The 21,932-nt window shown below is 38.2% G+C and overlaps 1 protein-coding gene across 6 annotated transcripts in view; it reads left to right on the top strand.

The window, feature by feature from the left end:
* The window catches only part of TAOK1 (TAO kinase 1), a 106,910-nt gene that overhangs the window by 32,282 nt on the left and 52,696 nt on the right, over positions 1-21,932 (top strand). For all 6 annotated transcript variants that reach the window (XM_014548248.1, XM_014548246.1, XM_014548247.1 and 3 more), the window contains 5 exons: positions 9,865-9,936; positions 12,496-12,597; positions 14,334-14,379; positions 15,119-15,215; positions 18,082-18,195. In XM_014548248.1, coding sequence (XP_014403734.1) covers positions 9,865-9,936; positions 12,496-12,597; positions 14,334-14,379; positions 15,119-15,215; positions 18,082-18,195 — 431 coding nt within the window. The remainder of the gene's footprint in view (positions 1-9,864; positions 9,937-12,495; positions 12,598-14,333; positions 14,380-15,118; positions 15,216-18,081; positions 18,196-21,932) is intronic.

The following is a 21,932-nucleotide window of genomic DNA, read 5'->3' as shown; positions in this document are numbered from 1 at the left end:
ATTGAAAACGACAACTGCGCCCTCAGCCACCAGCCCGCTCCACGCGCACCTCCGTACCTTTGTATTTTCCACACTGCGCCTCCTCTGAGCCTCGGTATGCTGTTCTCTTTCCTTCTAGTTGAAGAATCTCTCCTCAGCCAGCCTTCCTGTGGTTCTGGGTGATATCCGTTCTGTCTTTTAGTTGTATTTTTGAAGTGGTTGTTCGAGGCAGCAAACTCCGGTGTTTACCTATGCCGCCATCTTGGTTTCCTCTATAAATTTTCTAAGATGCTACCAACCTGTGTTCTTTTTTTTTAATGTATATTTTTACTGATTTCAGAGAGGAAGGGAGAGGGAGAGAGAGATAGAAACATCAATTGATCAGCTGCCTCCTGCATGCCCCCTACTGGGGATCGAGCCTGCAACCCACGCATATGCCCTTGACCAGAATCGAACCCGGGACCCTTCAGTCCGCAGGCCCACGCTCTATCCACTGAGCCAAACCAGCTACGGCCCAACCTCTATTCTTTAGGGACTTGGCAAGTTTTATATTTTTGATGGTTATAGCAAATTTTTTAGTGTTATTAAAAAAAAGTAATAAGTATACAAAAGAAGTATAGAAAGACCATCTACATATAATTAATTGATATTGTGATTTCAGATAATTCTTTTTTTAAAATATTTTTGTTGATTTCAGAGAGGAAGGGAGAGATAGAAACATCAATGATGAGAGCAAATCATTGATTGACTGCCTCCTGCACACCCACAATAGGGATTTAGCTAGTAACCTGGGCATGTGCCCTGACTGGGAATCAAACCGTGACCTCCTGGTTCATGGATAGATGCTCAACCACTGAGCCATGCCGGCTGGGCTCAGATCATTCTTACTAGTTCATTAAAATAGTTCCCAAAAGGATCTTCACAGACAGTATCCTGGTTTAAAACAGAATGATTATATATGTTTTCTTTTTTCCTAGTCAATGCTTTCTTTTCTTGACAGCATCATTTGTCTTTAGGCCTATAGCCAGTTTTGTCTTTACTCTTTTATTCTCAGGCAGTGACTATAGATGACATGTAATGTTGTGCTCTTCTTTAATTACTTATAGCTCTTTTAATTCTGTCCTACATTTTATTTTTTTCTGTATATACACACTTTTAAAAAATTTTCTTTCCTCTCCTGTTATCTTACTTATTCTACTAGAATGTCCCATTCTCTTCAGTTAATTTATTAGTATTAATCACTTCAAGGAAAGTGTAGAAATCTTGGTTCTTCTCTATATTCTTTATGCTAGTCTTGTTTTATGTATTTCAGCTAAATAATTATAAACCCAACATTCAGTTTCATAATTTTCACTTTAACCAGACATATGTATTTTAAAGAATCTTAAGAGCAAGAATAGTTTTTAAACTTATCCACATATTTACCATGTTACACACAACCTAATTGTTTACTTTGAAAAATCCCAAACAGTCTACAAAAGGACTCCCAGAACTAATAAATAAGTTTAATAAGGTTGCAGGATAAAACATCAATATACAGCCCTAGCTGGTTTGGCTTAGTGGTAGAGTGTCGGCCTTCGGACTGAAGGGTCCTGGGTTCGATTCCGGTCAAGGGCACATGCCCGGGTTGTGGGCTTGATTCCCAGTCGGGGGCATGCAGGAGGCAGCCTATCAGTGATTCTCTCTCATTATTGATGTTTCTATCTCTCTCTCCCTGTCCCTTCCTCTCTGAAATCAATAAAAATATATTTTAAAAAAGATCAATATACAAAAATCCATTGTATTTCTTTATGTCAGCAGTGAACAAGTAGAGTTTCTTATGTTTTAAAAGTACTATGTATAGTACCCCCAAAGTGAAACACTTGAGTATAAATCCAGCAAAAAGGTACAAGACTATATGCTGAAAACCATAGAACATTGATAGAAAAAATGAGAGACCCAAATAAGTGAGTATATATACACAATATTGATAGATTGGAAGACTAAATGCTGTCGTGCTATCAGTTTTCTCCAAATTGATGTATAGATTCAGTGCACTCCCAATAAAAAATCCAGCAAGCTTTTAAAATAAATATTGACTAGCATATTTTAACATTTTGTAGAAAGGCAAAAGAACTAACGTAGCCAAAACAATTTTGAGAAAGAATAGTTAAGGAACTCACTACCTGATTACAACAGCTTACTATAAACCTGCAGCAATTAAGATAGTATGATATTGTTGAAAGGATAAATACATATATAAATTAAACAAAATAGAGTAGACATATACCCACACAAATACAGTAAATTGATTTTTTAAAATAAATCTTCATTGTTGAGAGTATTACATATGTTTATCTGATACCACAATAATAATCCCCCCACCCCATTGTCACCCTCCACTCGGTTCCTGCCCCACCTTAGGCTCATAGGTAATGCATATATGAATATAAGTGTTGTTTAATCTCTTTCCACCTCCCCCTCCTTCCCTCTGAGGTTTTTTAGTCTGTTCCATGTTTCCATGCTTCTGGTTCTATTTTATTCATTGTTTTATTTTGTTCATTAGATTCCTTGTTTGTTCATTTGGATTTTTATTTTATTTTATTTTTTTTATTTTATTTTTTTAAAAAATATATTTTATTGATTTTTTACAGAGAGGAAGGGAGAGAGATAGAGAGTTAGAAACATCGATGAGAGAGAAACATCGACCAGCTGCCTCCTGCACATCTCCTACTGGGGATGTGCCCGCAACCCAGGTACATGCCCTTGACCGGAATCGAACCTGGGACCTTTCAGTCCGCAGGCCGACGCTCTATCCACTGAGCTAAACCGGTTTCGGCTCATTTGGATTTTTAGATTCCATTGTTGATAGATATATATTTGTTGCCATTTTATTGTTCAAATTTTTTATCTCTTCTTTTTCCTCTTTTTCTTCCTCTTCCACTTCTTAGAGAATACCCTTCAACATTTCATGTAATACTGGTTTGGTGGTGATGAACTTCTTTATCTTTTTCTTGTCTGTGAAGCTCTTTATCTAACCTTCAATACTAAATGATAGCTTTTCTAGGTAGAGTAATCTTGGTTGTAGGTCCTTGTTATTCATCATTTAAAAATATATATATATATTTTATTGATTTTTCACAGAGAGGAAGGGGAGGGATAGAGAGTTAGAAACATCGATGAGAGAGAAACATCGATCAGCTGCCCCTCCTGCACACTCCCTACTGGGTGTGTGCCCGCAACCAAGGTACATGCCCTTGGCTGGAATCGAACCCGGGACCCTTGAGTCCGCAGGCCAACACTCTATCCACTGAGCCAAACCGGCTAGAGCTCATCATTTTGAATATTTCTTGCCACTCCCTTCTGGCCTGCAAAGTTTCTGTTAAGAAATCAGATGACAGTCATATGGGTGCTCCCTTGTAGGTAAGTAATTGCAATAGGTTTTCAATATCTTTCTCTCTCTTCTTCTTCTGGCACCCCCATGATGTGTATGTTAGTACTCGTGAAGATGTCCCAGAGGTTTCTTACGTTATCTTCATATTTTTGGTTTCTTTTTTTTTTGCTCTTCTGATTGGATGCTTTTTGCTTCCTCATGTTCCAAATCCCTGATTTAATTCTCATCATCCTTTGCTCTACTGTTGAATCCCTGTAAAGTACTCTTTATTTAAGTTAGTGTATGCTTCATTTCTGACTGTCCTTCTTGATGCCCTTGATGTTCTCACTAAGATTCTTGAAATTCTCATTAAGCTCCTTGAAGCTCTCATTAAGATCCTTGAGCATCCTTAGAACCATTGTTTTGAATCTGTATTTAGTAGTTTGTTTGCTTCTATTTCATTCAGTTCTTTTTCTGGAGATTTCTTCTGTTTTTTCATTTGTGACATGTTTGTCTCCACATTTTGGCTGCTTTCCTGTATTTGTTTCTGTGTATTAGGTAGAACTGCTGTGTCTCCTGGAATTGGTAGAGTGGCCTTGTGTAGTAGGTACCCTGTAGGGCCCAGTGGCTCAGCCTCCCCAATCACCTGAGCTGGGCACTTTAGGTGCACCACTGTATGAGCTGTGTGCACAGTCTTGCTGTAGTTGAGCCTTGATTACTGTTGATGTCACTGGGAGGAATTGACCTTCAGGCCAATTGGCTATGAGGACCAGCTGCGACTGCCTCTATGGAGCAGGACTTGCTTCAATGGGGCTTTGGTGCTCACTGAGTCTGCCCCTTGAGTGTGCTGCTCGTGAATATGTAGAGTTGTAATCTCGTGTGGTCTAAAGCTGTCTACTGGGTGCACTGGCTTTGGGGACTTGCAGGAGGTGCAAAGTCAGCAACTACAGAGGAGCTACAGAGCAATCTGTGATTGCTGTTACTTGTGTTGGGCTTGGAAGTGCCCAGGAGAGGCCAAGTTGTGAAGCAAGGCAGGCTGCTGCTAGTGCCAGGTCTTGGGTCTCTTATTAAGAGGCATAAGGCACACTGATGCTAGCTGCTGCTTGTTTGAAAGATTTTAGGAAAGTCTGAAGCCTGTGCCAGGACAGGCCATTCATATGGAAAAGCCACTGCAAACAGCTTGGGTGGGGTTGCAAATTGGGTGGGATGAGGTCTCGGAGTCACCAGGGCAGAGCAAACAGTGTGAACCAGGCTAATGAAAACTCAGATATGGCTCCTGCCAGTCAGCTCTGCGATGGGGGGAGGTTTTAGCATAGGAACAGTGAACTCTGTGAGCACCCCTGTCTGGGAGAAAGCCGCCCCTGAGTCCTTGCCCCGATGATGGACAATACAGTTCCTCCTCGATCCCCCGAAGCTGCTGCCCCAGTGCTGGAGCTCAGAGGGAGCAATTCTGAGTATATCCATATGCCAGCACTTTAAGAGGAACTGCTGGGACTCTGGTAGCCTCTGTGTCACTCAGCCATAATCCCTGCTAGTTTTTACAGCCTGAAGTTATGGGGACTTCACTTCCCGATACTGGAAGCCTGGGCTGAGGTGTCTGGTGTGGGGCTAAGGGGTCTAGTGTAGGGCTGGGACCCCTTACTCATCACAGGAGGCCTCTGCAGCCTAGATATCTGTCCCAATTTAAAAAAAAAGTCACATGTGGGTGTTGAACCAGCCAGGTTCCCACCTCTGCCCCTCCTACTGGTCTTAATGTGCTTTCTTCTTTACTTCTCTAGTTGTAGGACTTCCATGGAGCCAGATTTCAGGGGGTTCTGAATGATGATTGTTAGATATTTTAGCTGTAATTTTAATGTGGTTGTGGTGAGTACAGGTGTTTACCTATGCTGCGATCTTGGTGCTCTTCTTCCAATAAATTGATTTTTTTATAAAGGTGCAAAGACAATCCAATGAAGAAAGGATACTCTTTTCAATAAGTAGTGCCAGAGCAACTAGACATCCATATACATAAAAATAAACGTTGTCTCACACCTTCTACAAAAACTAATGGAAAGTGGACCATATTTCTAAATGTAAAGCATAATACTATAAATCTTCTGGGATAAAATATAGAAAAAAATCAAATCTTTATTACCCTGTATTATGCAACGAGTTCATAAGTAGGATATCAAAAGCATTATTCATAAAAGACAGTTTATAAATTGAACTTTATCAAATTTTAAAACTTTTGCTCTCTGAAAGATACTGTTAAGAGAAGAAAAGGAAAGCTACAGACTGGCAGAATATATTTGCAAGTAACATATCTAAATATATAAAGGACTTTCAAAACTCAGTGATAAGAAAGTAACCCAATAAAAATTAAGCAAAAGGTCTACACCAAAATAATAACAATAATAATAATAATAATGATATGGTTGGTCAAAAATATGAAAAGATGGTCAATATCATTTGTCCTTAGGGAAATAAATTAATACCACAATGAGATATCACTAAAAACTTATTAGAATTGCTTTAAAATAAAGAAAAGAAGAAAGAAATATGCACAGGCAGTATCTAATGCTAGGGAGTATGTGGAGCAATTGCAAATAATTATTACTGGTGGGGATGCAAAATGGTCTTGCCATTGTGGAAAACAGTTTGGCAGTTTTTAAATAACGTTTAATATACCATTATTATATGACCCAGTATTCCCACTCCTAGTATTAATCCAAGAGAAATTAAAACTCAAGTTCACACAAAATCCTATACCTGAATATTTATGGTAATTTTATTAATAATTGCCAGAAAAACGTGATCTACTTCAATGTGTACACCACAGAAAGAATTTTACTGAAGTTCATTAATGTTCATTTGAAAATAAAAGCTATTATATAAGGAGACCCAAATGGAATACAGACGGAAATTAATGAACCCAACTGTATTATAAATAACATAAATACACAGAAGGGGGTGGGAGGAAAAGAACTAACCTTAAGTTATTTTGGAAACAATAAACATTTTGGCTGAATACTCCTAAGACTAAAGATGAAAGGAACTCTAGTTACTTCATTTTTCATAGTGATATGGTATGGTAGTTGTGAAACTAATATATATATATTGGATTTGAATAAATATGTAAATGTATTGTAGATAGTGAGAATCCATTTTCTTACTGTCTAAGAAAGAAGCAAATTCCTTATTTGTAAATAAGGAAAGGGGAAAGGCTGGAAATAACCCTGTGGTGTTGGATTGGAATTGGAAGTATCAGTAGGAATCTCTCTCTCTCTCTCTCTCTCTCTCTCTCTCTCTCTCTCACACACACACACACACACACACACACACACACACAAATATACATATATAACAAGAATAGAGGATATTTACATTTAAAAGTATCTTTCCACAGATGGCTTCTTAGATACAAGGTAGGAGCAATAACTATAACTATGTACATTGGGAAAAAAACACCCAGAAAACACCTTGAGTTGGCATGACTCAGTGTTTGAGCATCAACCTATGAACCAGGAGATCACGGTTCGATTCTTAGTCAGGGCACTTGCCAGGGTTGCGGGCTCAATTCCCTAGTGTAGGGTGTGCAGGAGGCAGCCAATCAATGATTCTTTCTCTCTCATCATTTATGTTTCTATCCCTATCTCCCTCTCCCTCTCTCTGAAATCAACAAAAATATATTTTAAAAAATAATAATAGGAATGCCTTTTCTTAAATGTATCAGGACTAAGGGAAATAATTGTTATAGCCTAAATCCACTGATAGAAATATGGAATCAGGGAAGGTAAGAAAGAACCCTATGGGATTGGATAGGAATTAGAGGAACTAATAACTAATTAATTAACTCTTTCTGCTGCAAGATTGTAGTTACAGTGACACCCAACTTAGCACTCAGGTCTTGAATTTCTCACTGAAAGGAACAAGAGCTCCTTGGAGGAATGGCTCATTCACTTGTGGGGGCAGGGAACATAAAAGATAAGCCTTAGAACATCTTGTGACAGAAAGTTTAAAAAGTACTTAAAAAAAAAAAAAAGAAGGGGTCTGTCAAATGGATACTGGAACCAGTTTGAAGGGGCTCCTCTCACTGTCCAAATCTGGAACAGTCTGAGCATCAATCTAAAGATAGTAATGGATTATAGCCCATCAAATAAAAAAGGAATTCATGATTTCCATGATAGATGAAGGATGGATGGATGAAAAGGGGGCTTTTTCCTTATAGCAGAATGCTGACTGATAAATGTGAAATGCATGGCAGAGTTGGCAAATACCATTTTGTAATCATCATAGTGAAGATTGTTTTGGGCTCGATTCTTCATTGGTTGCCAAATTTAGGGGAAAAGTTTGATGAGCAGGATATTTACATTTAAAAGTATCTTTCCACAGATGGCTTCTTAGATACAAGGTAGGAGCAGTAACTATAACTATGTACATTAGGAAAAAAACACCCCGAAAACACCTTGAGTGGTGATGAAAATCAGTAACACCAATGAGAACAGACAGACCTTGTATACCTCCAGCTGTGATACCCTGAAGAGGATATACTATCACTTTTGTAGTATTTTGGCTGGGGATGCAAAATCAGAATCTAATCTTTAAGAAAAGTAAGAGAAGCACAAATTTAGTAGCATTCTATAAAATACCACAGTATATTCTGCCCGTGTAATGAGAGACAAAGAAAGGTTGAGGAATTGTTGTGTTTTCCGATGGTCATAGGCGACCCCTGTGAAAGGGTCGTTCGACCCCCAAAGGGGTTGCAACCCACAGGTTGAGAACCCCTGATTTAGGGACTTTATCTGTTGTGATTGTACAAATTTTATATGAGATGATTAATAAAGAACTTAAAAAAAAAATGAAGTGTCTTACAGATAGATAACCAGAGAACATTTTGGAAAAATAAATTCATATTCAAGCAGGACTTAGATGGATAGATCCACTTCACCCTTTATAATAAGTGGTGCAAGTTTCCATTAATACATTAGGCGCCCAGCCTGTTTTGTCTTCCGGACTTAAAGTATAGTGTCAGTCACTGGTGACTGACAGGGTGCTTAACGTGTAAACCACTCCACTTGTCATTGAAATTGTAATGTTGGTAGTTGTTCCCAGGATCCACTTAACAGAGTGTCTTTTTTTTTTTTATCAACCCTATTTAGGAATCCTATATAATAAAAGGCTAATATGCAAATCGACCGAACAGCGGAACCACCGGTCGCTATTGTGTGCACTGACCACCAGGGGGAAGACGCTGAATGCAGGAGCTGCCCATTGGTGGTCAGTGCACTCCCACAGGGGGAGCGCTGCTCAGCCAGAAGCCCTGAGCCGGGCTCATGGCTGGTGAGCGCAGCAGCGGTGGTGGGAACCTCTCCTGCCTCTGCAGCAGCGCTAAGGATGTCTGACTGCCAGTTTAGGCCCGTTCTCCATGGGGAACGGGCCTAAGCCATCAGTCAGACATCCCCCAAGGACTCCTGGACTGCGAGAGGGCGCAGGCTAGGCTGAGGAGGACACCCCCCCCCTCCCTGAGTGTACAAAATTCGTACACTGGGCCTCTAGTATACTATAATCAAAGAAATGTAATTTTTATAGTGGGGATTGGGCCTAAGCCGGCAGTCAGACATCCCTCTCATAGTCTGGGACCCCTCGCTCCTTACCGCCCGCCTGCAGCATAGGTGGGAGAGGCTCCTGTCACCACCGCTGTGCTAGCCAACCGTGAGCCTAGCTTCTGGCTGAGCGGCGCTCCCCCTGTGGGAGCACACTGACCACCAGGGGGTAGCTCATGCACTAAGCATCTGCCCCCTGTTGGTCAGTGCGCGTCGTAGCAACTGGTTGTTCCGCCGGCTGTCTGGTCAATTTGCATATTAGGGTTTTATTATATAGTATTTTATCCAAATGAAAGTTTCTTTTAATGTCCTGTAATATTGCTTTAAAGTTTTATTTAGAATTTTTTGTCTATATTTAAAAATGAAATTGGTACCCAACTTTCTATTTTGTGCTGTTTGGTAAGTTTTAGGTATTGGATTATACTGGCTTCATAAAATTAATAGCATAGCTTTCCTCTCCCCTTTCTTCCCCGCTTATGTCCTGGAAAGTTTCCCTGGTAAAATTGTTTTCCACTCAAAACTATTTTAACTATAATTCATTGGTATTCTTTACAGTCTGCCACTATTGTTTGTTTTGCTTACATTTTCTTTAGATCAGTTTTGGTAATTTATTCTTAACTAGAAAATTGTCCATTTCATTGAGATTTCAAAATTTATTAGCATAGACTTGTATATACTAGTCTTGTTTTGTCTCTTTGTTTATAGTTCTATTCACATTTCTATATTTTTCCTCTTAACTAGATTACTCAAAGATAAACCTGTTTTTTTTCTTTCTAAAGTATCAGCTAATTTGATACATTTTTGTTACAGAGTTACTATTTTTTAATGTTCTTTAAAAAACAATGTTCATGTCCTTTTTGACATGATAGTTTATAAATGCTTTTATTCTCAGAAAAATGATTGCCCAGATTTAATCTGTTAATGTACAATGGTTCTTCTTTGTTTCCTTAGGCACGAGATGTGCGTACCAATGAAGTGGTGGCTATCAAAAAAATGTCTTATAGTGGAAAGCAGTCTACTGAGGTAGGTGGTGAAATATATACATTTTTACTGGTATGTTAGAGAAAGGCATACTATTTTTAATTGGGGGTAGGTGGAAATTTCTTCCAAAAACTATAACATACATAAAGAAAAGTATACAGATATTAAGTGTATATTTCAGTGAGTTTTCTTTCATACACTGAATGTACCCATTTAACTTGGACCAAGAACTATAAATAGCATTACTGGCATCCCCAAAGCCTCCCAACTTGTGCCCCCTGCTTTCAGTTTTTTAAACTGTTACTTAATATATTATTCTATTTTTGTCATAGAGGGATTATCAGTTTCTAAAATAGTAAACTAGAATAAGATGTATTTCACAGTAAATATATTGGATATAATTTTTTAATGGTTTAGAGATTAACTGCAGTTTTAAACAAACTTCAAATAACAGGCAGTATAGATGTAGTCTGAAAAACAGGTGGTGTGTAATAATCTGAAAAACTATAATATAAAATTGATACCACATTGAGTATACGTTAGTTCACTAATATTCTGATTAGTTCTTTTGACATTATATTTATTCTATTTAATTGCCTAAATTTATTTTATAAAATGTAGGACGTGTCAGTCTTTAATTTAAAATTTTTTTAAATTATGGCAAAATACACAAAATTTACCAGTAAGCCATTCTTAAGTGTTCAGTGGCATTAAGGATATTCATATTGCTGTCTAAACACCACCACCATTTATCTCCAGAAATCTTTTAATTTCATCTTGCAAAATTGAAGCTCTAATAACAACTCCTGTTTTCCCCTCCTCCAGTACTTAGAAATCACCATTCTAGTATCTATATGAATTTGACGAGTTTAGGTTAACTCATATAAGTGACTCATGTCCTTTTTACTTAACATAATGCCCTCAAAGCTTATCCATGTTGTAGTATATGTCAGAATTTCCTCCCTGTTTAAAGCTAAATAATAATTCCTGTGGTGTGTGTGTGTATGTATATAAAACACCATATTTTGTTTATCCATTCTTCTGTTGGTGGACACTTGGGTTCCTTTATCCCTTGGTTATTGTGAATGATGCTGCTATGAACATGGGTATGCAAATATTTCTTTGAGTTCCTGCTTTTCAATACTTTTGGGTATGTGCTCAGAGGTAGAATTTCTGAATCAGTCTTTAATTTTTAATGATTTTGGGTTTCTACCTTTTCTGAATCTCTTCATTTTATGCTAAATCTTGTTTTTGTGATCATACTCTGGGTACAATGACACTATCATGATTATATTGGTGTTCCATCATTTCGATTCCTAAAATTCCTAAAACTCCAAAAAAAATCCCCACTTCCATTTCTTACAAGTTTACTCTAATTTTATTCACCATTCTCTCACACAACTTTAGAACTAGCTTTCACAGGAAGACGTGTGCTATGTTGGCATCTGATTAGGCACACCTAGAAGAAAAAGTTTCATTTAGGACATCATTTTTTTACGTCTGATATTAGTGTCCTTTATAAAAGTTTGTGTGTTTTTTTTACATTGAAGAATACAGGCGTTTTGTTTTGAGAGCTTGCCTCCCAGAGCATTCAAATTTGAGAATTAAAGCCCATGAAACTCTGAATTTTGCATCTTATATCTTAAAATATTATGCAGCTATTTTGCTGTATTTTGTTGAGGACTTCTTAAATAATATAGGAGATATATGATCTTAAATTCTAGTACAAAATATTTTTTAAAGTTTTCTATTATGCTAGTTTCTCTGACTTTAGAAATATGACCCAAGTTGGGGGTAAAGCTTTAAAAAACTAAAACAAGAACAAAAAATAGATTCCTGCTTCCCATCTTACACCTACTAAGTCTGTAGACCAAAGAACCTGGTTGGGTCCTTTGAGTTCCCTGATTGCTTCTTAAGAGTTACTCTGTTTAGAATATGGCCTAAGTATATTGTTCTGGCCAATGGTTTATCTGTATTGCTGGATAGGTGTTAATGAAGAAAGCTCGTAGTAAAATATGTAGGAAAATGTTTTCATACTGTTTGTTTTTTTCTGTGAACTTTTCTATGTAACAACTAATTGTTCACTAGCATTTTAGAAAGTAATGTGCATTTATGAATTTGTCTCAGAGTAATGACTTCATTGGAGTTTAAAAAACAAACAAAACCTTAACATTTGGTAGAAGATATAAGCCAGAAACATGATAGGTGAACTTTATGGTATGTAGATTATGTCAGTAAAGCTTCAGATAAGAAAAGGGAAGTTGAATTTTGATGAAAAATCACTAAATATGGTACATTGTTTTCACCAATGTGTGGTGTGTAGTTGTAAAATATTAATAAGACTTATTTATGATAAATTTTATCAAACATTTATCCTACCTTGAATGAAATAATTTTATAAATTATGTAATTGATTATAAACTATGAATGTAATTCCTCTTAAATTGATTATTTTGACATTTAATTTAAATATTACAAATAAGGCAAAGCTGTATGCTCTCATTAACCCTTAATCTAGTAATTACTTCTTTCTTATATACATTTCTAAGGAAAAGCAGCTGTTCATAATTCTTTCCTTTATTTCCTTTTTTCTCCCCATAGAAATGGCAGGATATTATTAAAGAAGTCAAGTTTCTACAAAGAATAAAACATCCCAACAGTATAGAATATAAAGGCTGCTATTTACGTGAGCACACAGCATGGGTAGGTATCTGCTCTCCCCTTGCCTTAATTTTAGTTGGTTTGGGCATATAATTAATTAAATTAAGAATGTCTCACCCTGGCTGGTGTGTTTTTTAGTGGCTAGAGCCTCACTCAGCCCGAATACCTAAGGGTCTTGGATTCCATTACTGGTCATGGGCGGCACTTACCTGGGTTGCATTCCCTGTCCTGGTCGGGGCATGTGCAGGAGGCAACCAATTGATCTGTCTCTCTTACTCAGTGTTTCTTTCCCAAACTCCTTCCCTCTAGCCCTTCTATTCTCTCTAAAAATCAATGGAAAAACATATCTTTGGGTGAGGATTAACCAAAAAATAAAAGAATGTCTCAGAATTGTCCTGTGAAGCTTGCAAAAACACCTTGAAATGTTATTTCATACTGAGAAAGGAAGAGTAGCTTTTCCTAGAACTCCTTTCCCTAAGCAATAAAAACTTTTGCAAGTTTACTATAGAGATTTCGCTGGCCTTTATATGCATGGTAAAATGTTCTCTGAAATTTTTTTAGTAGTTTATCAAACTACTAAATGGTTTCTCAAACATTGTAAAAACAATTCTATTACTAAAGGATGAAAGTTATATCTTTTTGACATGATGTATTATAATCTATTTAACCACAAAGTTCTTGGTGGAGTCTTGGTGAATCCTGGTGAAATTTGAATTAATTGTGATTACTTGACTGAGTAATACTAAAGGTAGAGAATTATTACATGAAGTAGAGATTAATTTTACCCTGTTGTTACCACTGAGGTGATAATGTAGTAATCCCATAACGGTATAGACATACTAACTATCTTTTAAGAAAAGGGCTAAATTTTCATTAAACAGGAATGATCCTTTATTTTGAATAATTAATAAGCCAGAGCTGTTATCATTCTAATGGATTGAAGTTAGATTTAGATTTGTAATGTTTGCTGCATTTTTATCCAGTTTGATTTTGGTGGTGGCTGTGGTAGTACTCCTAAACTTGAGGCTGTTGTTAAAGAAAAAGTACATTGGGCTGGTTACTTCTCTGTCTCTCAAGTTTTTCCATCTGTAAAACATGGAAATAATATGGCCTACCTCATAAAGTGGTTGTGAGGATTAAATTAATTAATATGTATAAAATACCTGGCACTTTAGGAGGTGCTCTGTGTTTGATTTAAATGAAAAATTTAAACTGTAACCTAAATCTGGCCGGTGTGGCTCAATAGTTGAGCACTGACCCATCAACCAGTAGGTTATTGATTCGATTCCCAGTCAGAGCACATGTCCGGGATGTGGGCTCAATACCCAGTGGAAGGTGTGCAGGAGGCCAGCCGATCAGTGATTTTCTTTCATCATTGATGTTTCTATATCTCCCTTCCTCTCGAAAATCACTAAAAACATACATTCTTAAAAAGTTTAAAAATAAACTGTAACCTAAGCTTTGTACATATAGTCCCAGAGGGCAGTTTTCTGTTTCCTAACAATCATTATTACTACTCTAGGTTAATAGTAACAGAATATGTATATGCTTTTATAATTTTAGTTAGTAATTATGTATGAAATACACATCTTGTCATTGACTTAACCTTATAAATGCATTTAACAAATTGCTAACTGCATAAATATTTTTTAAGGTAAATAATGACTAGAGTTTGTTTTATTTCAAACTATCTTCTTGATCTCCTTGGTGAATTTATCTCAAATAGAGTCTTTTTAATAATATATTTTAATGCTTTTATAATTTTTCTTCCCATATAGCTTGTAATGGAATATTGTTTAGGATCTGCTTCAGATTTACTGGAAGGTAGGTTTCCTTTAAATATTAAGAAAAAAAAAAAGCATTAGCAAAATAAAATAAGAATTCAGTAAGAGACTTCTTAAATAACATAAAACTTTTCAAAACAGTGAAAGCCTTAACTTTTTCTAGAATCTCAGCATGGTATATACCATCCTCATTTAATGTTATCTATAATAATAAAAGCGTAATATGCTAATTAGACTGGACGTCCTTCCGGGCCTCCTTTCGGATGTCCTTTCGGACAAAGCCCAGGCTACAAGGGAAACCTGGGTCCTGGGTGCCAGAGGGAAGCTGGTGCTGGCAGCCAGGGGAAGGAAGGCCTACTCTTGCATGAATTTCGTGCATCGGGCCTCTAGTATAGTATAACATCGGTGAATTTTCTCTCATTTTGCCTTAATGAGCATTTTTCTGCATTCTTTGTCATTCAGCTTGATCTGTTCCTTCTATTCTGAATGAAAATATCTGAGAATAAAGGGAAAACTTCTCTTTTTTTTTATTATCACCAAATAATTGTTAAATGTTGTTAGCTTTGAGGAATATTGGCTGTAACCTCTACTTTAACAGCAAGGCACAATTGGTACTAGTTATAACATTCAGTAGCTTTGTATTACTAGTATATCTTGGGAAGCAAATCCCTTGTTGCTAAATGTTAGTGTTTTAAAATTGCTCTCTCTATATCAGATATGTATATTTATTATTTTAAAAATGTTCTATATAATAATTATTTTTAAATTCTTACTTTAAGTTCACAAAAAGCCATTACAAGAAGTGGAAATAGCAGCAATTACACATGGTGCTCTCCAGGGATTAGCCTACTTGCATTCACATACTATGATCCATAGGTAAGTACATTGAAAATTGTCATGTATTAATAAGCAAATGGTTTGTTGCTTATATCAACCTGGAACTCATTACCTCTGAAATTTTCATTGGTTAAAGCATTTCAGAATCTTATAAACTCATATTTTTTAGATTGCCATATTTTTTAGATTGCCTTAAAAAGAACATACTAGTACACTTGATCTCTTTGTTTAGGATAATTTTATCTTTTCTACACATGCTGCTGGGCTTTCTGAAGCATGTGTACTTGATAGATTTGAGGTAGCAATTTAATTACAGAATTATTTAATTTGCAAAATGGAAAAGGCCATTAGGGATTATGTAGTTTTTTTTCATTTTACAAATGAAAAAACTGATGCCCCAATTTGTTACTAATATCTCCAAGTTTAAAAAGCTTAGGTAGATTAAACTAGAATTAAACCTAGATCTTTTTCTTCCTGGTAACTGATAATGCCAGATTTGTTCCATTGATTCTGTAACAGGGATATATAAAAGTTAGTTAAGCCTGGCCAGTATAGTTCAGTTGTTGAACGTGAATCTATGAACCAGGAGGTCACAGTTCGATTTCTGGTCAGGGCACATGCCTGGGTTGTGGGCTGGACCCCCAGTAGGGGCATGCAGGAGGCAGCCAATCAGTTATTCTCTGCCATCATTGATGTTTCTATTTCTCTCTCCCTTCCTCTCTGAAATCAATAAAAGTATATATATATTTTAAAGCTACTTAAGCCCTAGCTGGTTTAGCTCAATGGATAGAGCATCGGCCTGCAGACCAAAGGGTTCTGGGTTCCATTCCTGTCAAGGGCACATACTTTGATTGCAGGCTCCTCCCTGGCAAGGACCCTGGTCAGAACATGTGCAGGAGGCAATCAATCGATGTGTTTCTCTCACATCGATATTTTTGTCTTCCCCTCTCTCTTCCACTCTCTCTAAAAAAATCAATGGAAAAATATCCTTGGGTGAGGATAAACAAAAATAAATAATCAAATAAAAGGCTACTTAAGACTCTTTATGCTTTTGAGTATTAATCCGTGGTAATCCATGGTGATGGATAGTAACTTTAAACCATTTTATAATGCATTTTTAGCATTGGTATTGCTTTTGCCTTGTTTAGAAGGAAATTAACATTTTTTAATTTTATATGTGAATCAGGCAATACATATTAAACTATGTAGTAGAGTTATTGTGAGTTAATGGGTTGTCAATTTTTTAGATGAAAATAGTAAGAGAAACCCACATGCTAGTAAGTATACGAAAGTGATAAAATTAGAACCTAAGGTCTTCTCAACTTCAAAGCACCTCTCCTTTTTAATTTTTTAATTTTTTAATATATGTTTGTTGATTTCAGAGAAGAAAGGAGAGGGAGAGAGAAACAGAAAGAGAGAGAGAGTCATTGATTGGCTGCCTCCTGCACACCCCAGACTGGGGATCGAGCTTGCAACCTAGGCATGTCCCCTGATAGGGAATCAAACTGTAACCTCCTGGTTCATAGGTTGACGCTCAACCACTGAGCCACCGCAGACGGGCACCTCTCCATTTTTAAAAAACAAGTGGAAGGACAATAGATTTAGTATTATATCCATCATAATACTATAGTAAGAATTGACAAGTGCTTGGAAATAAAGTTTTTCTTTTCTTGAATGGTTAAGTATATATTATGGCACCCATTGGACATAAAATTCTATTATATAAATATCCATCATTTTCTTAGTTTGTGTGGAGAGTATGTTTACTGATTTAGAAAAGTAAGCTTGAAAGTAAATTTGAAACCATTGATAGTATATTTTCCTTATACATCAGTTTTCATTTCATATTAAGTTAGATGGATTATGCTAAGCTTTGTAAATGATATGAATATTCCCTTTGTAGAAATTGGGGGCATATTTGCAACAACATGGATAAATCTAAAGCAGGGGTGGGGAATATCTGGCCCATTGGCTGTATAAGGTCCACGAAATCATTTGGTCTGGCCCTGCCAAGGCATTAGGGGTCAATTAATTAAATGTTTGACCAAATTTAGCTGGCAAATTTTTAAGTTGATAATTTTGTATGGCCCTCGAATGATGTTATAAATATCCAAATGGCCCTTGGCAGAAAAAAGGTTCCCTACCTCTGGTCTAGAGGGTACTATGCTCAGTGAAATAAGTTAAGCAGAGAAAGAAATACTGTATAGTTTCACTTATATGTGGAATCTAAAACAAAACAAAACAGAAACCGATCATTGGGATGACCAGAAGGAAATGGGTGGGAGGATGGCTGAAAAGGGGAAAAGGACTATAATCAATAACATTGTGATACGTTTGCACAGTGACAGATGATTACTACAGTTAGCCGGGTGATCACATTGTAAGGTATAAAAATGTCAAATCACTATATTGTACACCTGAAACTAATAAACAAATATAAGATTGTATATTACTATACTTAAATTAAAAAAATTTTTAAGTTAAATAATGAAAAATTGGGCATGAGGTTCTTTATTATACATTAAGTGGGGTACTCAGAAATTTTATATTTATGAAGAAATGGCCAGCTAATTAAATTCTACTTTTAAAACCATTATTTGCACAAGTAAATAGGAACTCAAATATAGATTATATGCTCCAGTTGTTTGATTTCCTACCTTTTGTTTTTACTGTTATTCTGTCCTTTCTTTTAGAAAATTGTTTCTATATATTTATATGAATTTTATATTTTTTTGTTTTCTAATTTGGATCTTAATTCTTACTATTCCAATTGAAAGAGTAGAGTATCCTAGAACTTATTTTTATTTTTTCTTCCCTACTTTACAAATTTTTGTTTGAATTTTATTGTTTTCAACATAATCTAATGAAAGAAAAAGAAATAATTTTATGTGTTCCTTAAACCCAGAGATATCAAAGCAGGAAATATTCTTCTGACAGAACCAGGCCAGGTGAAACTTGCTGACTTTGGATCTGCTTCCATGGCATCTCCTGCCAATTCTTTTGTGGGAACGCCATATTGGTAAGACTAATCCTATCTGATATTGATCCTCATAATTGAAATAGGTAATGTGTGGTTGTACCTTTTTCAGATGTCTTTTTCCTAGAAATGTAATGCTATTTTGAACGTTTTAACTTTAAGCATTATAGTTAGTTTCAAATATAGATTTGGAGTGCTACCCTTGCATCTCCTATTTTTTACTCATGGTCCACATTTTCTTTCGTATTATTTTTTTTTTAATATATTTTATTGATTTTTTACAGAGAGGAAGGGAGAGAGATAGAGAGTTAGAAACATCGATGAGAGAGAAACATCGATCAGCGAGAAACGTCCATCAGCTGCCTCCTGCACACCTCCTACTGGGGATGTGCCCGCAACCCAGGTACATGCCCTTGACCGGAATCGAACCTGGGACCCTTGAGTCCACAGGCCGACGCTCTATCCACTGAGCCAAACCGGTTTCGGCTTCTTTCGTATTATTATCTGCCTCATACGGTGGGTGTGGAAGTGAAAAAATTTCAATAAAAATTGAAGTGGGGAGTAGATAGAAATGGTAAGTGTAAATTTGTGTTTTCTTTAGGTTTATATTTACTATATATCAATGATCTTCAGACTAACATACCTCAAGACTGGTAGCTAACTTGGAGTTTTGGGTGTTGTTTTTTATATGTTATAGAGAATTTAAAATACACATAAAAGTCAACAAGAGTGTCCTGGCCGGGTAGCTCAGTTGGTTAGAGCATCATCCCCATGTGCTAGGGTATGGGTCCTATCCCCAGTTAGGGCACATACAGGAATCAACCAATGAATGCATAAATAAATGGAAAAATAAACTGATGTTTTCCTCTCTAAAATCAATCAAACAATAAAAAAATTTAAAGTCAAGAAAAGTATAATAAATTTCACATACCACTCACCCCAACGACATTATCCCATGGCCATTCCCAACCTATGTCTTCACTCCTCTCCCCTTCTTCTCCACCCCTCAGTTATTTTGAAGCAAATTCTAGACAACATGTAATTTTAACCATAAATAATTCAGTATTAATGTCAGCAAGTTTGAAGGGAATAATTTTCAACTTCTATCCATATGTGTCCTATTTCTCTGTGTATGCAGAGAGTGTTGTCTTAGGTCCACTACATCTTTTTTCCCATGGACCTTTCAAATCTCCTTTCTCCCACTTTATAAAAGAAAGGCTTCTTGCCCATTCTGAATATTATAATGATGCATTGCCCTGGGATATAAAAGCCTCAAAGCAGCACCAGAGGGACAATTTCAGAATATAATCTGTAAAAAACATTGAAGAATCAGGACACAAACTCTTAGTAAGGCCTGGTGCCTTTTTTATTATCTCTTTTCACATTCCTTTATTCCTTGCTTTTTATTTTTTCTCCCCAGTTATCTTTCCTCCCTTCTTTTTTTTTCTAATTGTAGAATTCATAACCAAGATGGTTGTCATAGGGACACATTAACATGTTATTTGTATTGAAAAATGAAGTCAGATTTTTTTCTGACAGATGATTCTGATTCGACTGATTGATAGCATGAACACTGGCTTTGCTAATTAAGTTATATGGTAGTGGTTTTGATAAATTGAATGAGCTAATTCTGCAGCTCCAAGTTTTAAATATCTTTAAAGCAGATATACAATACTTGGTCACACCCCCTTCAGGGTGGGGGTCCCCACTGGGGTGCCTGGCCAGCCTGGATGAGGGGATGATGGCTGTTTGCAGCTGGTCACACCCCCTTCAGGGTGGGGGTCCCCACTGGGGTGCCTGGCCAGCCTGGATGAGGGGATGATGGCTGTTTGCAGCTGGTCACACCCCCTTCAGGGTGGGGGTCCCCACTGGGGTGCCTGGCCAGCCTGGATGAGGGGATGATGGCTGTTTGCAGCTGGTCACACCCCCTTCAGGGTGGGGGTCCCCACTGGGGTGCCTGGCCAGCCTGGATGAGGGGATGATGGCTGTTTGCAGCTGGTCACACCCCCTTCAGGGTGGGGGTCCCCACTGGGGTGCCTGGCCAGCCTGGATGAGGGGATGATGGCTGTTTGCAGCTGGTCACACCCCCTTCAGGGTGGGGGTCCCCACTGGGGTGCCTGGCCAGCCTGGATGAGGGGATGATGGCTGTTTGCAGCTGGTCACACACCCTTCAGGGTGGGGGTCCCCACTGGGGTGCCTGGCCAGCCTGGATGAGGGGATGATGGCTGTTTGCAGCTGGTCACACACCCTTCAGGGTGGGGGTCCCCACTGGGGTGCCTGGCCAGCCTGGATGAGGGGATGATGGCTGTTTGCAGCTGGTCACACACCCTTCAGGGTGGGGGTCCCCACTGGGGTGCCTGGCCAGCCTGGATGAGGGGATGATGGCTGTTTGCAGCTGGTCACACACCCTTCAGGGTGGGGGTCCCCACTGGGGTGCCTGGCCAGCCTGGATGAGGGGATGATGGCTGTTTGCAGCTGGTCACACACCCTTCAGGGTGGGGGTCCCCACTGGGGTGCCTGGCCAGCCTGGATGAGGGGATGATGGCTGTTTGCAGCTGGTCACACACCCTTCAGGGTGGGGGTCCCCACTGGGGTGCCTGGCCAGCCTGGATGAGGGGATGATGGCTGTTTGCAGCTGGTCACACACCCTTCAGGGTGGGGGTCCCCACTGGGGTGCCTGGCCAGCCTGGATGAGGGGATGATGGCTGTTTGCAGCTGGTCACACCCCCTTCAGGGTGGGGGTCCCCACTGGGGTGCCTGGCCAGCCTGGATGAGGGGATGATGGCTGTTTGCAGCTGGTCACACCCCCTTCAGGGTGGGGGTCCCCACTGGGGTGCCTGGCCAGCCTGGATGAGGGGATGATTGCTGTTTGCCGCTGGTCACACCCCCTTCAGGGTGGGGGTCCCCACTGGGGTGCCTGGCCAGTCTGGGTGAGGGGCTGAGGGCTGCTTTCAGGCTGGCGGTTGTTGACTGAAGCTCCCAACCGCTTTTTTTTTTCTTTTTTTTTTCTATTCTGGGCCAGCTTTAGCTCTGAGGCCTCGCTGCTGAAAGCAGGTTTCTGGCCTTTACATTTATTTGATACCGGGGAACGTTGGAGTCTGCAGTCACTGGAACAAGCGAGCCTCCCTGCTTGCTTCCAGCTGCCTGACTGCCGGCCACCATCTTGGCTGACAGTTAATTTGCATAAGGATATGCTGATTAGCCAATGGGAAGGGTAGCGGTCGTACGCCAATTACCATGTTTCTCTTTTATTAGTGTAGATACTGTGTGTGTGTACGCTGTGCATTATATCTTTTGCAAATATTAAATTATTAAAATTTAGGTATAAACTCAAATGTGCAAGGGGATACTAGTTTTTATAATTTCACTGGAGGTAAATGAGTAAAAAAAATTTGAAGACTACCCTAACCGGTTTGGCTCAGTGGATAGAGCGTCGGCCTGCAGACTCAAGGGTCCCAGGTTCAATTCCAGTCAGGGGCATGTACCTTGGTTGCGGGCATATCCCCAGTAGGGGGTGTGCAGGAGGCAGCTGATCGATGTTTCTCTCTCATCGATGTTTCTAACTCTCTATCCCTCTCCCTTCCTATGTAAAAAACCAATAAAATATATATTTTTTTAAAAATTTGAAGACCACTGTTCCAGAAGACCAAAAATTTTTTATGTGGACCCTAGTTTAGATAGAGTCTCCCTCCCCTATATAAAACAAAGGTTCTGTGAGCAAATAATATTTCTTAATGGTTCTCTTTAGAAATTAATGGTGAATATTAGATATTTTAAAA

Source organism: Myotis brandtii, unplaced genomic scaffold, assembly GCF_000412655.1.
Source record: "Myotis brandtii unplaced genomic scaffold, ASM41265v1 scaffold50, whole genome shotgun sequence".
NCBI lineage: Eukaryota > Metazoa > Chordata > Mammalia > Chiroptera > Vespertilionidae > Myotis > Myotis brandtii.
This window is presented reverse-complemented; position numbering and strand designations above follow the sequence as displayed.